This window comes from Patagioenas fasciata, chromosome 25 (genome assembly GCF_037038585.1).
Source record: "Patagioenas fasciata isolate bPatFas1 chromosome 25, bPatFas1.hap1, whole genome shotgun sequence".
Lineage (NCBI taxonomy): Eukaryota > Metazoa > Chordata > Aves > Columbiformes > Columbidae > Patagioenas > Patagioenas fasciata.
Genome location: NC_092544.1, coordinates 4,099,953 through 4,115,117, shown reverse-complemented (window position 1 = coordinate 4,115,117; position 15,165 = coordinate 4,099,953). Strand labels below are relative to the sequence as shown.

The window sequence follows — 15,165 nt, the reverse complement described above, 5'->3', positions numbered from 1 at the left end:
GAGGAAACATGAGCCGCTGTAATGAGCAAGTTGGCATTAACTTTATTCTATCTTCTGTATAATCTTAAGTACATAAGAAAGGTTGTTTTTTTTTCCACAAGCCTCAGGAGAAGACGAGTACAAGTCACAGGACAGTCTCAAAATTAAAAAATTGCATATTTTTTTTTGTAAGTTTTGTCCTAGAGATAAAAGAACATTGACACTTTACAGAGGAAATGCTTTTAAGATATGCTTATGCCACCCGAGGCGTTGGAGAAATGAAGGTCAAAGCGCGTGCAGCTCCCTTTGTGGGTGGGTACAGTACGTGTGTGTGTTGGATCCGTCCCTCTGCTCCAGCGCCCTGGCACAGAGGCTACGAACTTCCACCAAAGTAAAGAGCCAAGCGAGGGGGCAAAGGGGAGGGTGAGAGGACTCACGTTTCGGGGATTGCAGATGAGGGAGAGAGTGATGAACCGACTTGATCCAACTCGGGTATTTACAAAACCGCGCTATGACCCTGGAATGCAGGAGACCCGTCCTCTGCAGGAGGGGAACAGGTTCAGCAGAACCGTCCTGGAAGACTGAACCTGGAGAACAACCAAAAAGACCCGGGGGCAAAGATTCCCCTGCGAGGGTGGGGGGTGATGGACCCGAGGTGCTCAGCTTGAGCTACCAGTGCCAGCTCTGCCGCTGCAGCCGTTCCTGTGGCACCGGGTGATGTAAAACCTCCTGACATGGCACAATCAGAAATACACTGAGCTAATAGGAATGATGGAAGAGAAATCAGGGTGGAACGCTACGGCCTTTGGTCCGACAAAACCATTCCTGTGTCCTGTAATGCCACCAAATAATACACAGAGCTGGGATGAGCGGCTTCTGGGGCCTTCTTGAGACACCTGCCGTAGCGATCGGGTGCTCTGGACCCTCACAGACACCGTTATTTGTTAAAAAGGGACACCATTCCTCTCTCACATGAACAGCTTACTCAAAGGCAATACAAAAAAAAACCCCGAACAACACTCTCAAAGCCAACTGCCTGTACTGGGATGTCACCGAAAATCTGACATGATCAATTGGTGCAGTTAGATCAGCCAAGGGGAGAAAAACCAACAAAAATACACCTTCCTGCTAATATGTGGATGATAACTGACCCGCCACCTCCACCAAAGCCCAGCCAGAGGGATCTCAGTGACGGCAGGCGGCCGTGTCTCTCGGGTAGAAGAGAAGCAGTTTGAGAGCAGAAAGGTACAAGAAATCTAAGAGAATCATCTGGAAGCAGATTTGTCCCACAGCAGGGCCAGGGGAGGACATGAGCCTCGGAGCTTCTCTGCTTAGCCGGCAATTTCCGTCACGGTGGTGACCAACTTCTGACCGTTCCACACTGTCTTGAACTGTTCTGGAACGGGGAATTCAGTCTGGAAGGTAAAAATAGAAATCTGGTGTCAAAAATCAGTTTATGACAGAGAACAGTTGCTGCTTCAGGCGCTTCTTTTTCAAGATAGAGGCTTTGTCCCCTCCTGCACCACAAACGCTGCCTGTTCTGCCTCCCAGAGACCCCGAGGAAGAAGCAGCTCTCACAAAACAACAAACATCTCACCCTAAAGGCAAATTATTTGTTGGTTTTAACATCTGCTCATCATTCCCAGCCTCCAAGTCTTAGAACTGTCCCTCCAGACCTCACGGTAGCTGTGACATTCCCTGTCAGGGTTCAAAGTGCAAACCCTGCCCCGCGTTACCCCAACCAGACCGCACCGATTTCCCAACTTCACACTCACAAAGTCACCGCCCTCCGCGGGAATAAGGACGTTCATCTCTGACGACTTGGCACTGACGATCTCGCAGTCTAGGGAGTCCTTGCTCAGGTACACGTGGCAACCGTCTGTCTTGTTGATGGAAATCGTTGGCACTTTACCCATGACCTGGTCAAAGCAGCGGTTAGAGGAGCGTTAGCTTGAACCGGGCAACCGCAACATTTTGGTTTTGAGCTTCCTTTCGAGGGAAGAGCTTTGACTCCATCCCGCAGCTGCAGACACGCTGGATTTAAGTACTCCCACCTTTGGCAAAAATCCCAAGTTATTTCTTGTTTTGATCCCTAAAACTACAGAGAACGTTGGGCGGATTGACCATCCCAAATCAGGGACCACGTCGCAGACACTCACCTGAACTTTAATGTCCCTGCTGTTGATGATCTCTACGATGCCCACCACGTCATCAAACACCAGCCCGAGCTTCTTACAGTTGTCTGCAAAACCAAGACACAACAGATCACAGAAAGGTTCTGGAGACTCAGCCTTCTGCAAACACACCAGCACGCAGAAGCGGTTTTCAAGGCTTTCTCCACTTACCGAGGGTGATGGAGTTGATCTTGCCTTTGATTTGGAGTGTGCTATTTGTGCACTTGAAAACATACACTACCTGCTTCAGCTCTGTGTCGCTGATTACCAGGTTAGTGGCGTTCTCCTGGTTTTCCTGAAAAGGCAGGGAAAACGCACTTAATTCGCTGAACGCAGACCAATTAATCCACGTGAAGAGCAGGACAGCGCGGCTCGTTAAAAGCAAACGGCCCGTGCCTTCAGGTGGTGCCTCTTACAAGAAAGGTCTTCAGGGGACGTCCCTTCCCTGCTGCAAAGCTCCCACCCCTCCAACCCTCTCACTGACACCAGGAACTCACCACTCGCCACTTTTTGCCCTCTAATTCTAGCAAGGCAGGAGCCTTCGGAGAGGTTTTTTGGGAGGGATTAGCATTACAGGCTGGTTTGGGAGCAGTGAAAGGTTTGGGTCCGCTTCTCACAGGACCCCCTTGGTTCTTCAGCGCTGGATTCTTGTGGGTCTTCATGTCATCGGAAACATGCCTTAAGCCTGCAAGAAAGGTCAAGCCTGAGCTCCGGCTCTGCTCCAAGAACGCGGTTTCACAAACACCAGACGCCAGTGATTGCAACAACCAGCGTGATAACATTTTTCAAAATACAAATAAATTATTGCCTAAATTGAGCCCACGTAAGAGTGACGGCAAGTGAGAGGGAGCAAGAAACACTTGACAGAGAGAACACAAGGTATAGAACCAGAAGGCACCAGCTCTTCCACTCTGCAGCTGGAAAAAGCCCTGAGCTGAGCACCTCACCTTTGTTTTACGTCTGTCCCGATGTGACAGGTGACACACCAAAGGGACACGGTTTGTGCAAATACAAACAGGTGCAAAATTGCATCTTTCATACTTGAGACATGCAGGCAGCCCAAAGGCTCCACCTCTCTTGTAAAACCCGAGAGATGAGGCTGAGAATTCTATCTCAGATGTGCTCTCTTTGTCCCCTGGAACCACCTCGAGGCTGCTTCTGCCTCCCACCCTCATCCTCAGCCCAGATGGTGTTTTGTGACTCCAAGCGAAGGTTCTAAGCGGGTGTATTGAGAACAGCAGCAGAACAAGGACTCCAGCACAACAGCATCTCGCTTGCGGCTACTCCCACCTACCCGAAGTGATTCCTTCTCCCCGGTTGATCTGGGCGAAGAGCGCGGAGCGGGAGGCAGAGTCGTCTGTGCTGGAGCTGCTGGGGGCAGGAGCTGGCGGGGGAGGAGGGCCCGGCGGGGGAGGCGCAGCCCCCGCTGGGGGAGCGGACGGTGATTTAGCCCCTTCTGTTGCTACAGGACCCTGCAAGAGGCCAGCGAGAGGAAAGGCCATTGCACAAGCTCCGCAGCTGCTGCAATAATCACGCAACACTCGTCTAAAACTCCTGCAGATGCAGGCAGCACTTACTGTTTTGCTCCAGGTCAGCCCCGTGGTGTGATATTCTTTGATATAAGCCTGCAGCTCTGTCCAGATGCTCAGATAAGCTTTCACCCAGTCCACTTGCTTTTTATCTCTGAGGACACAAGGAGATCGTGAGGAGTGAATAGGTTCATTTGCCATTAGAACTCAAGGACTACAAATTTCTTTATGCCTCTCAGCCTGCTGGCAAGACGCGGCTGGGCCAGCACAGCAGCCTCGCACCTCCAGCAGCACGTTCTGCCTTCAGCATTAATCCTGCACCTGCAGGCAGGAGGTCAGAGCCCTGCTCCGTAACCCATTTTCATTGAGGAGTCTGGTATTTCCAACAGGACCCACTCCCAAGACACAACGTGCTGCCCTGGGAAACACTTCAGGTGCTGCTGGGACAAGAGCAGCAATGCGCTTCCTACCTGAGATCCCAGCTACAATGTGAATGCAAAGAATCATCCCTAAGGATCAGGGAAGAACAGCTAAATGAGGCTTTATAAATACACCCTGCCTTTAAAAAGAAGAATTTAATTAAAGACCAAGGCAGCCGTGTTTAGCTACTGGAGGAGAGCTTACACAGCCAGTTAGCCATGTTCAATGACAAAGAAAGAAGAGGAACTTACACATCCTTGTACTCCTTGAGGATCCGGTTGGTGTAAAACATGGCAGCATCAGTCATTTCCTTCACATAAGGACCAGGCTTTGGAGCCTAAAGAAGAAAGAACACATCAGCATGGAGCTGCTGCCCAGGGAAACAGACCCGTCCCACCAGCTCAAAGAAACCGCGTCCCACTGGAGTTCTTACCATGGCCACCCAGCCCAGCGCTGGGATGCTCTCGCTGACTGCCGATAAGTGATTGAACATTTTGCTACCGCGGTTCTTCTCCCTGAAATCCTGCACCATCTGGATTTGCTCGGAAATCGGTTTCAGAAGCGATGACAACGCATTCTGCAGGACAAGAGGGACAGGAACAGTTAACGACATTAGTATCACTCTGGAATGGCCACACGTCTTCACGGGCAGCTCTGCCGAGATGGAGGTCACTCGGAGGAAGGTTCCAACTGGCACACGTTTCTGCTGCAGCTCCTGCGTGGCCCGGCCCTCCCCGCCAGACCAGCTCGGTCCCACAGCCTCGCTCCTCCGGGGCTGAAGTCATCGCTCCCAACCGGATCGGTGCGATGGGAGTACGCCAAGAACTGTGACTCATGTTCCCTCCAAGACACACTGACAAGGCTTGTTAGTAACGAGGACAGAAATAGCATTTGCCTTTCCTGGATTCTTTTGTTCCAAGGCAGTTTGTCAAATTTTTCCTCTCCTTTACGAACCCTCAGAAAAAGGGGGTGCTGCGCAGGTTTGGGAAGTTTGGGATCCAGAGCCTGAATTACAGTCGGAGTTGGAGCAAGTTCCCAACTCACCCTTATCAAGCTGGACTTGTGTTCAAGTTGCTTCTCAAGTGTTTGGGTAATAAGAATTGTTTCTGTGTGGTGTTCACCTGGCATGCTGACTGAAAGTGCTTCGAAGCCTTCTGAGGTCAGAGCAGCCAGTTCAGCAGTTCCAGAGATGCCTCTTGGGCAACTTTTCATTCCTCAAAGATCACAAAGTCTCCTGCTGATGGCAGCAGTGAGGGACAAATTTGGGCAAAACTTGCTTTTCAAAGCCTCTGCTTTTCCATTTGCTGTTCGGATGAACACAGAGATTCTGAGCTGCACCAGCCAGGCTGAGCTTTCAGCAGCTCCAGCCTAACACCACTGTCAAGTCACAGGATGGGGAAATTCTTTGCCATAAGCGAAGAGTGTTCATACATTTTACATTTTCAAACTTGCTGCTCCAGAACTGACTCCTGCAAGACAACCTGCACAGAGACCTACGCTAGATTAAGGTTGTCGTTTGCCCATAATCCTTCACTTAAATAATTTGTGAGCAGATTCTCAGACTGGAGGCTATGCAGAGCAGAGTCCCAGCAAGCATGGGGAAAGACAAACAACCCTCCAGTGCTGAGTTTGGGCAAAAAAAGATGCAGATACATTTTGCAGTGAATAGGAAAGTAGCACAGAAATGCAGCTACCACAGTGTAACAGAAGCCGTGACTAAGCCAGATCATAACTGCAAAGAAAAGCAAGGTGGGATCCTGTTGCTCAGGAAAAACAGTTCTCAGCAGGGAAAAGCAAACGCATTCAGGATCAGATTCGCAGTCACACATCCCGCTGAGAAGCAGCAGCCTCGGGTAAAGTGTTAAATTACTCGCTAAGGACAAATCAATCCTAAAAGCCTCGCTACTATTCAGAGGCCATTCAATAGAGACAAGCGCCTGTTATACTTCAGGAGGAGTTTAATGCCTGAAAGTCTATAAGCATCGCATAATGAAAAGCAAATCCCAGGGCGGCTCCTGTCTCAGACAAGCTGCTGTCTGCAGGCTGCATCTCAGAGAACAGTGATTGCGCAGGGCTGGTGCCAGGCGGAACTTGAGACCGACGCCGGGAGATGACACTCAAAGCTGCTCCGACAGCTACAGAAAACTTGTTGCTCTAATGACTGGAAAACACCAGTTCTGCAGCTCTAAGAACCAACATCCAGAATTGTGCCCAGTATTGGGTGAGTACCCGGAACAGTTTGCGCTCTCAGCGAGTGTCACCTCACGGATAGAAGTGTCCCCAGTCCTCTCCGGTTCCTCGTTTGGAGCAACTGTGACAATCCAGACTGCGCTGCGCTTGCAGCCATCCCCTGCTCTGAGGTCAGGAGACACAAGTTCTGACAGGTGATTCCCCAGACTCACCTCTGCCGGCTGCTGATGTTGCGACGCCATCACCAGAAGAGCCCTCTCGCTCGTCAAGCCCCCATGAACCATCTCAGCCTAAAAACAGAGAGAAAAATAAGAGAGAGCTTCCCTTGTACCCAGTGTAACGCTCACAGTCACTCCAGTCCCCGCTGCCGCCAGCTCCAGGTTTGTAAGAAGCAGCTACACTGATCCCAAAGCGATCTCATCCTCAGAGAAAAAGCACAAGGTGTAACAGCTCTTGGGTTGGTAGCTCGCAGGGCATGTGCCAAAGTGAGCTATGCACCTAATTAACCAAGACTTCAAGAAGGAGGTTTGATTCATAATGTGTGTAGGTGGCAATCTGCTGGAGTTACCCGGGCATCTGCATCTGTTTTGAATCCTCGAGGACTATAAACATTCTCGACTACCGCTCTACAGGAATGCAAACACTGACAGCAAACTTGGCCCTTAACGGCCCTGAAGAACAAGCAGCATCTACTTAAAGCGAAAGGAGAACGTGAGTCCTTACATGCTTCTGCACATCCCCGCCAACTTCTTTGCTGATCTTCATGTATTCAGCTACCGGGCCGGCCAGAAGGGCGTCAAAAGCCTGCACGTACTGAGCCACTCCTGCAGAGAGGGAACCAGAGCGCGGGAATCAGCGAGAGGTACTGGAGGGGCTCAGCCTTCCCCCAGGTCCTGCGGGCTCAGCCTGCAGCTGAGCACAGAGGAGGGAAGTGTTGCAGCCACAGGAAGCCCTTTTCTCAGCAGGACGGTAACCGCAAGGCTGTCGGCGCTTGCGCAGTGCCTGCAAAAGTCGCTTCCCCTCTGTGCACAAGCAGTTCATGAGCATCGCCCGCCCTGCAGCAGCTGCTGATGTCTGACACTGCCACATCAGCGCAGGGCGACGCTGCCGGGGGTGCTTTGGGTCTCACCTTTGGAAGAGTCATTTCCGCACATGCCTGGTCCTTGGCACATCATCTCCAGGCGCTCCACAGCCTTCTCCAACCGTCCAACCAGTCTTTCCATCTCTGCCGCTGTCACAACCTGCACAGGCAGAACACAATTATTCCCATCAACTGACAGCATGACGCTTGTACAGCAGACATTGGAGAGGGTTTATCAGCTGTCTGGTACAAACTCCACCAGCTCCAGGAGCATAACTTCCACCTGGCTCTGCACCCTGATGATGGGCAGAAGGGTACCTCACAATAGCAGGGACATTGGGATCACACAACAGCCACTTTCTATTGCCACAGTTGCTCCTTAATGACCACACAGTCTTATTCCATCATAAGGACTTCTTACACAATATAACAACACTAAAACACATCTTCTAACCTTGTATTGACACCTCTCACTAAAACTAAGTCTGCACAGAATCTCACTGCAGTCAGTTCTTGGCCAAAGTCCCAGCTGTGACCATAGAACAAGCCAAGTACGACGGCTTTGCTGGGAGTTCATGCACTTCAGGTTAGAACCAGCAGTTTTGATTCTGCAAATGCATGCACAGGGACCTCCTGGAGTCTTGAATTCCCCCAAGGAACATCTGTAACTTCAGTATCGCTGCAGCACAGAGCATCAGCCTGCAGAACAAGCCACCCTGGCACACGCCAAGACGAGCAGCTGCACGAGCTGAGACAGCAGAGCTGCTTCTGCAACAATGCGCCCATGTTCATCTCTCTCTCTGCAGCCTTCAGGGTCTGAACTGCAGAATCTACCCTGCAAGCACCGCACAGGAAAGTGATTTAGGCACATAAATCATTTGAAGCATCTCATCTGGAAAAGTCTTAAGTGTCATATAAACTTTCCATTAATTACCGCTTTGCAGAGACTCTGCACCAAGGAGCACAAGTCACACTCCCAGCACACTAATGCACGGGGAATGCGGGGAGGGAGTAGCAAGTCACCCTTTGCATTTTTATCTTATCACCACTTATTGAAGGATTTTACAATGCAAATCACGATTGTGGCCTGGACGTGGCTTCCTGCGCACTGCAATGGCTGCGAGAGCCCAAACCCTGCTTGGAAGAGAACGTTGAAAAGGAAGACGGGGTTTACCCAACTGCGTCGATGAACCGATAGCAGATCTCTCTCAGAACTGAAACCCGAAGTTCTAACTCAAGTTTTGCCTTCTCCAAAGTGCCTGTTTTCACCCGATTTCCAGAGGATGTGGGGCAGATCCAGCGTTAGTCACCGGCGGCACTGATGTCACCAGACAAACAAGGCTGTTTTCCACCCTTCTTTCGCCTGTTTGCATCAGGAGAAGCAGCACTGACGTGGGGGCAAGCGGGGGGGGACAGGTCACCCCCTCCCGAGAGGAAGAGCGCGGTTTCCTCTGTGTAACACTGAGCTGGAGCAGATACTGTGCAAGAAAACGGAGAGCGGTAACTGGACGGCTTCCAGATAGACAAAAAAAGTTCAGAGAGGCTGCAACTCGTGGGCGGTCACCCATATAATCAACAGAAATGAATACCTCCTTTTTTTTATCCTGTGCAATGTAGAAATCCCAACCACAGGATTGTCAGCGCTTTGCTGCAGCCGAGGACGCCGCATCCAGAATGGGGCTCACGTCTCCAAGCGGGAGCGCAGCCAAGAGCGGGGCTCTGCCTCCCCCGCGCTCAGCACACTAAAAAGGGTGTTTTTTTCCCTAAAAGAGCCACCTGTTATAGCAATTCTCCTGTGCTTCGAGAGTGCAGCAAGATAAGGAGGTGTAACGCAAGGGTTTCAGGAAGGACAGCGGGTTTACAGAGTGCTGGGCAGACAAAGCTGCTGTTCTGATCCCCACCACATTCCACACAAGGCTCTAATCTGATCAGCCCCATTACAGAGTCACAAACCGCATTTAAAATCGGGATTACAAACCAGAAAGTCCAGATGGAAAGCTGCTTCCTACCCCCAGCACTGAAACGGGCTGTTGCGAGGAGCGTATCGCATCGGTTCTAGATCTGCTGTCGGGATTCGTGTCCTTTAACAAGAAAATGTTCCTTGAAATTCAGATTCCTCCCGTCCCCCCGCAGTTTGACACGTCCTTGCTCAGCCTCTGTGGTTTCCCTGACAGAACCAGCTCTGTAAACCTCGAGCTCTCTGGCAGATGGTGAACTCATTTCAATTTCTGTTTAATGGGCAGCATTAGGACAACTTGCAAGATCAGTCACTTGGTAAATTGGCAGCAAAATGGGACCTGAGCGCAGGTAGCAAAGTCCTGGCGCAGGCGGCTGTATCTGTCACTCCTCGCTGAAGCTGTCTCAACCCCCTCAGTCTGCTCTTTGCCCTGTGGATGCAGCTCCTTCTGATATCTACATACCAATTTGGAATGAAATAAAGATATTTAGCTGTACAGATGAGAGGCCAACTAACATCAACAGTCTGCAATCCAGAGAGATTCATGTTTATCAGGAAGAAGAAAAAAAGGGCACAAAGTAGACATGTTAGGGCAACATCTAAACAGTGTTTTGACTATCGATGACTGAATGCAGAATAATAAGTGACAAACTGACTCCACAGATGTCAGGAATACAATGGGATCTCAACTGCCTCCTTTAAAGAGGAAGCTGAGACGTACAGATCATCGAAGAGTCATTTTTGCTCAGCGCATCATCCCGTGCTCAGGAGGGACGAGAAAGGCTCCCGAGCCCCATGTGAGCTGGGAGGAGGTGGTGAGGTGGAGCTCTCCCTTCTGGGACTACAGTGCAGGATTTAAATCTAGGTCTTGTTTAAATTCAATTGAACTTTGATTACCAATGGAGCGGAAGCGATGGACTCGCAGCAAACACATAACTTCACCCTGGGCCAGAAAGTCCTTTCATTTTCATAGCGCATTTGGTTAATTTATTAACCAGCTTTTATTTCCATCACCGCTTAGGAACACGGTTTGGACACACTGTACAGCAAACAGCCTTTCATCTACAGCTGAACTGGTTTGATACACTGAGCAGAGCAATCAAGAGAAGGGATGTTACTTGTAAAAACACATGTTATCCCAAAGCCGATCCCATCCAACCCCACAGCACGAGGAGTTTCCTGTTTGGAGAATATCAAGGAGACGACACATCCCAGTTAAAGGCTGGGGAGCAAATTCTCATAGAGACAACATAAATGAAACTCTCCCGGTTGCCTGAGACAGCAACACTGAGCCCTGGTTCAGACATTCTGCAAGACACAAACGTTGGTTTTACAGCCAAAGCGAGTCAAACCTACGCCCCTGCGCAGTTTCAGCTTTTCTGAAGCCCGACAAAGCGCTGTCAGCAGCGCCGAATTTGCATCAGCTACTTCCTGTTTCGACAGGCAAAAGGAATAAAGATGGGACAACTAAATTAAGAACATACCACAGTTTATTTCTGAGCTGACACTGGAATATCTCAAGGGATCAGCTACCAGATGATTTCCGACATTTATATCTTCCAAAAGCCCAAAGATATTTTTTGGTTTAAACAGTTCAGCCCATCAAGTAAGGAACTATTTGAAGCAAGACAGGACTCAAACGCCTGATTTTAGTCAGTTGTCAGGATCAGCCACGAACACCAGGCAGCTATTGTGAGTCCCAGCAGCTGCCAAGACAGAGATCTCTGCTGTTTATATCCAATAAAACTTGTTGACATCGCTCCAGAACCCAGGGTGCCTGCTTCTGCTAGTTCACATCCACTTTATTTAGAAAACCAAAAGCACTTTAAAAAAGACAAAACAAAATCCATCTGGAGCCTATTTAAGCTCTCTCAAATAACAAATCCTACTGAAATAATTACAAATGTTATTTGGCGTTTTTACTGAAACATTAAGAGCAAGCGCAAGGACTCCTTTTTCATCACAATTACATGAAATAGGAGATCCGCACTTGCCAGACTGTTGTTACACAGTCCTGTCAGGGCGATGGATCCACCAGGGAAGGAATTCAGGAGCTCAGATTTAAGATAAACTGGATGCAGCACCAAGCCCCGTACCAGGAATTCAGATCATGGACCCTGCTCAGCATCCCTCCTGAGCTGCGCCCGCCCAAGCTGCTTGGCTCAACTTTGTTACACAAAGAACAGGGAGTATTTTTGGCTTTCGGAAAGCTCAGCAATATTCTGGGAACACCAGGATCACCTCGGGAGGAGAAAGGGAATAACAGCAGTTTCTCGAGGTCACTGGTTCCTGCCTTTTCAGCCATGGTCTGGAGGAATCCCAGGACCCGATGTACAAAATCCCATCACCTGACATGTGAAATGCTTGTATCGCTTTTTTCATTTAACCATCACAAAATCTGAAGGGATCACTGACACGTTTATCCCATCCGAATCCCCACCAAAGGCAGAAGGGAAGGCAGCAGCGGGCTGAGGACAGCCCGGCAGGGCCGGTACCGGGAAACACCCGAATATCAGCGCTTGAGGCTGCGAGAAATCGCTCCCGTCACGGAAAGGTGGGTGTGTGATATCACCTGGGCACACCCCGCGCCGGAGTGAGTCACCCGGGAGATGCCGGCCCCGGGAACCCACTGGGAAGCGGGAACACACCGGGAACGGTCGGCTCCTGCCCGAGAGCCCCGGCAGACCCCAGCCCCCCCTCCCAGGGGCTGGACCGAGGACCAAACGCCTCCCGCTGGGGCTGAGGGGGCGGGTACCGGCGGATGCCGCCGGTAATTCGTGCGTGTCCCCCAGCCCGGGCCGGAAGCGCTTCGGCTCCTCTCCGGAAGCCCCGGGCAGCCCCGAAGCCACCGCGCCCGGTGACGGGTCGTGGTAACAACCGCGTCGGGGAGTTTCCACCGTTCCGTGACTAAATCAACCCCAAAACAACCGCGTTTAACGGATTCACCCTGCGTTCGGCCCGGAGCCCCTCCCTCCTCCCTGAGGCGGAGGAGCCCCCTCAGCCCGGCCGGGCCCGACCCCTCACCGGCGCCCCCGCCCAGCTCCGGGCCCGTCGCGGCCACTCCTCGGGAGTCTCCTCCCGCCGATGCGGGCTCGGTGCAGCCCTGGCAGGACCCCCCGCCCCGCTCTCTCTCTGCCTTTCTCTCTCACCTCCCGCCGCTCCCGCTCCGCCGCCGCCCGGCGCCGCCCAGCTCCGCCGCGCCCGCCGCTTCCGGTCCCCCGCCCCGCGCGCCGGAAGTGCGCATAGCGCGGCGCGGCGCCGGCGGGGAGGAGCTTGGGTCAATCGCCCTCCCTGCGATTGGCGGATGGGGTTGAGGGCGTGGTCGAAGAAGGCGAAGGGTGGGGTTAGGGGGCGTGGTCTCGCTTGGGGGCGGGGCCACGGAGGTGCTGGTGGGAGGTGAGGGGTGGGGGGATTTGGGGACCCATGAGTGGGGCTGGGGGGGCTCATCCCAAACACCAAACCGCTCCCGGGGCACGAAGCGCTTCGGAGCCTTGTGCTCACAGACCCTCTGTGATCCGAGGGTCTCAGAGCGCTTGGCAGAGGGCAGATAGAATCACACAGAATGTCAGGGGTTGAAGGGCCCTGGAAAGCTCATCCAGTGCAATCCCCCATGGAGCAGGAACACCCAGCTGAGGTTCCACAGGAAGGTGTCCAGGCAGGTTTGAATGTCTGCAGAGAAGGAGACTCCACAACCTCCCTGGGCAGCCTGGGCCAGGCTCTGCCACCCTCACCCCGAACAAGTTTCTTCTCAAATTTAAGTGGAACCTCCAGTGTTCCAGTTTGCACCCATTGCCCCTTGTCCTGTCACTGGTTGTCACCCAGAAGAGCCTGGCTCCATCCTCCTGACACTGCCCCTTTCCATATTGATCCCCATGAAGGAGTCCCCCCTCAGTCTCCTGTTCTCCAGCTCCAGAGCCCCAGCTCCCTCAGCCTTTCCTCACACGGGAGGTGCTCCACTCCCTTCAGCATCTTGGTGGCTGCGCTGGACTCTCTCCAGCAGTTCCCTGTCCTTCTGGAACTGAGGGGCCACAACTGGACACAATATTCCAGGTGTGGTCTCAAAATTAAATAACTAAATATTGTTGTCCTGGTTTTGTTGCCGGGGAGACCGAGAACAGGGTGGTCAAGGGAAAAATAACTCGGAATCAGGAAGAGGTCCCTGGAGACAACGTGGGATTGTTCCCACAGAGGCTTTTACCATTTTTGCATTTTACATTTTATTATCTGCTTTTAAAATTTGGGCAGGACTTGATGTAAAAAGGCGTTTGCCGGCACGGTTAGACACAGGGCAGCGGTCCTCCCTTCCTGCTGCGGGGGACTTGGAGCTTTGCTCTGGGTTTCTGGGTCCCAGCAGCCGCTGTTGGAGCCGGGAGGCTGTGCAGACAGACGAACAGCGCGGCTGGGACACGTTGACAGGATGGGAAGGAGGAGAAAACCCGGCTGACTCTACCGCGGCTTCCTGCCCGCGGCTCCCTTACCATAGATGGTCACAACCGCCGCGGCGGGGCTGGAAGCGGGACCGGCCACCGCCGAATCCCGGCACCAGATCCCGGCCCCGGCTGCGGGACCGCGGTGACCTGGGCAGGGGGAAACGAGACCAAACGCGGGAGCGGGCTCACCGGGAGCGGGATCGCCGCGAACGTGGCTCTGCTGACCCCTAGTGAGGTTGATCTGCGGCTTCGCGCTCCCTGGGAGCTGGGGGCACGTTCAAAACCCGTTGAGGGGTCGATTTTTCCGAGCAACCAGTAGGTAGTTGTGTCGGTGAAGATGGAGCTCTCCCCATTCCCCTCCCCTCCGTGCAGCCCCCCGGCCTCAGCCGCTGCCCTGGAGCCAAGCGGGACCCGCAGCAGTGCCGTCACATTGTCCTTCCTCCTAGAGAGGGAACAACCAGCTCCCTGCAATCACCAATACCACTGGTCTGGCGGTTTTCTGGTTTTCTTGCCTAATTTTCCACCCTGCCAACGCCCAATCTGCCTCTTGCAGCTGTCTCCATCACGATCAGACACCTTAGGATCAACTGTTGGGATGCAAATTAGGAAATATGATAATAATACAACCATCTCTTTTCCTTGAGGCTGGTTGTTTCTATTTTGTAGCATCCTGTGGTGGTCACAACAGTGAAGCACCAGCCGGGTCCTGCCTCACTGGGGCAGAGGCACCCGTAACAGAGGGGGACAGCACGGGCAGGAGCTGCCACCCCAGTGCTGCAACCGCAAAGAGGAAGCGAGAGTGGGGAATGGAACAAGAAGTAACCAGAGCATAGGGAGAGGAAGGTGCTGCTCACCGCTGTGTTTGCTTCTGGGGTGGGTCCATTCAGCTGAACGAGGTTCCTGAAGGAACAAAGCTCAAGTTCCTGGTATAAGGCTGGGTCACGGGAGAGCCGCCTGTTTGCAGGAGGACTGTGAACCAGGTCGGTGCTCTGTGGGGGTTCCCGGTGCCCATAAACCTTGCCAGGCTGTGGCTGTCACTGTCCTGCCTCTGGGGAAAAGGGTGCAGCTTCCCCAGGTGGTTGATGTCTCGTCCCCTTTTCCTCCGAGCACCACAGGGATATTTGCTCCTTTATTTTAGCTGTAGAATCATAGAATCATTTGAGTTGGAAGAGACCCCCAAGATCATTGAATCTGACTGTTCCCACCCCTGGCACTGCCCCATGTCCTGAGCACCTCATGTCTGTCTGTCCAACCCTCCAGGGATGGTGACTCCAGCACTGTCCTGGGCAGCCTGTTCCAATGCCCCACAGCCCTTTGGGGAAGAAATTGTTCCCCAGATCCAACCTCAACCTCCCCTGGTGCAACTTGAGGCCGTTTCCTCTGCTCCTGTCCCTTGTCCCTGGGG

General features: G+C 52.4%; 1 protein-coding gene across 2 annotated transcripts; it reads right to left on the bottom strand.

Moving 5' to 3' along the window:
- Positions 1–19: 19 nt before the first annotated feature.
- CAP1 (cyclase associated actin cytoskeleton regulatory protein 1) lies at positions 20–12,627 on the bottom strand. Of its 2 annotated transcripts, none has more exons than XM_065857234.2 (13): positions 12,480–12,627; positions 7,422–7,533; positions 7,016–7,116; positions 6,505–6,582; positions 4,536–4,679; positions 4,354–4,439; positions 3,731–3,836; positions 3,448–3,625; positions 2,651–2,838; positions 2,325–2,448; positions 2,139–2,221; positions 1,755–1,898; positions 20–1,394 (listed from the first exon to the last, which is right to left on the bottom strand). In XM_065857234.2, the coding sequence occupies exons 2-13, from the start codon at positions 7,513–7,515 to the stop codon at positions 1,311–1,313; spliced, it is 1,410 nt and encodes a 469-aa protein (XP_065713306.1). In that variant the 5' UTR covers positions 7,516–7,533; positions 12,480–12,627; the 3' UTR covers positions 20–1,310. The 2 variants fall into 2 exon arrangements, with proteins under 2 accessions (XP_065713306.1, XP_071655016.1); XM_071798915.1 differs by lacking the exon at positions 12,480–12,627 and adding an exon at positions 8,548–8,570.
- Between the last annotated feature and the right edge of the window lie 2,538 nt (positions 12,628–15,165).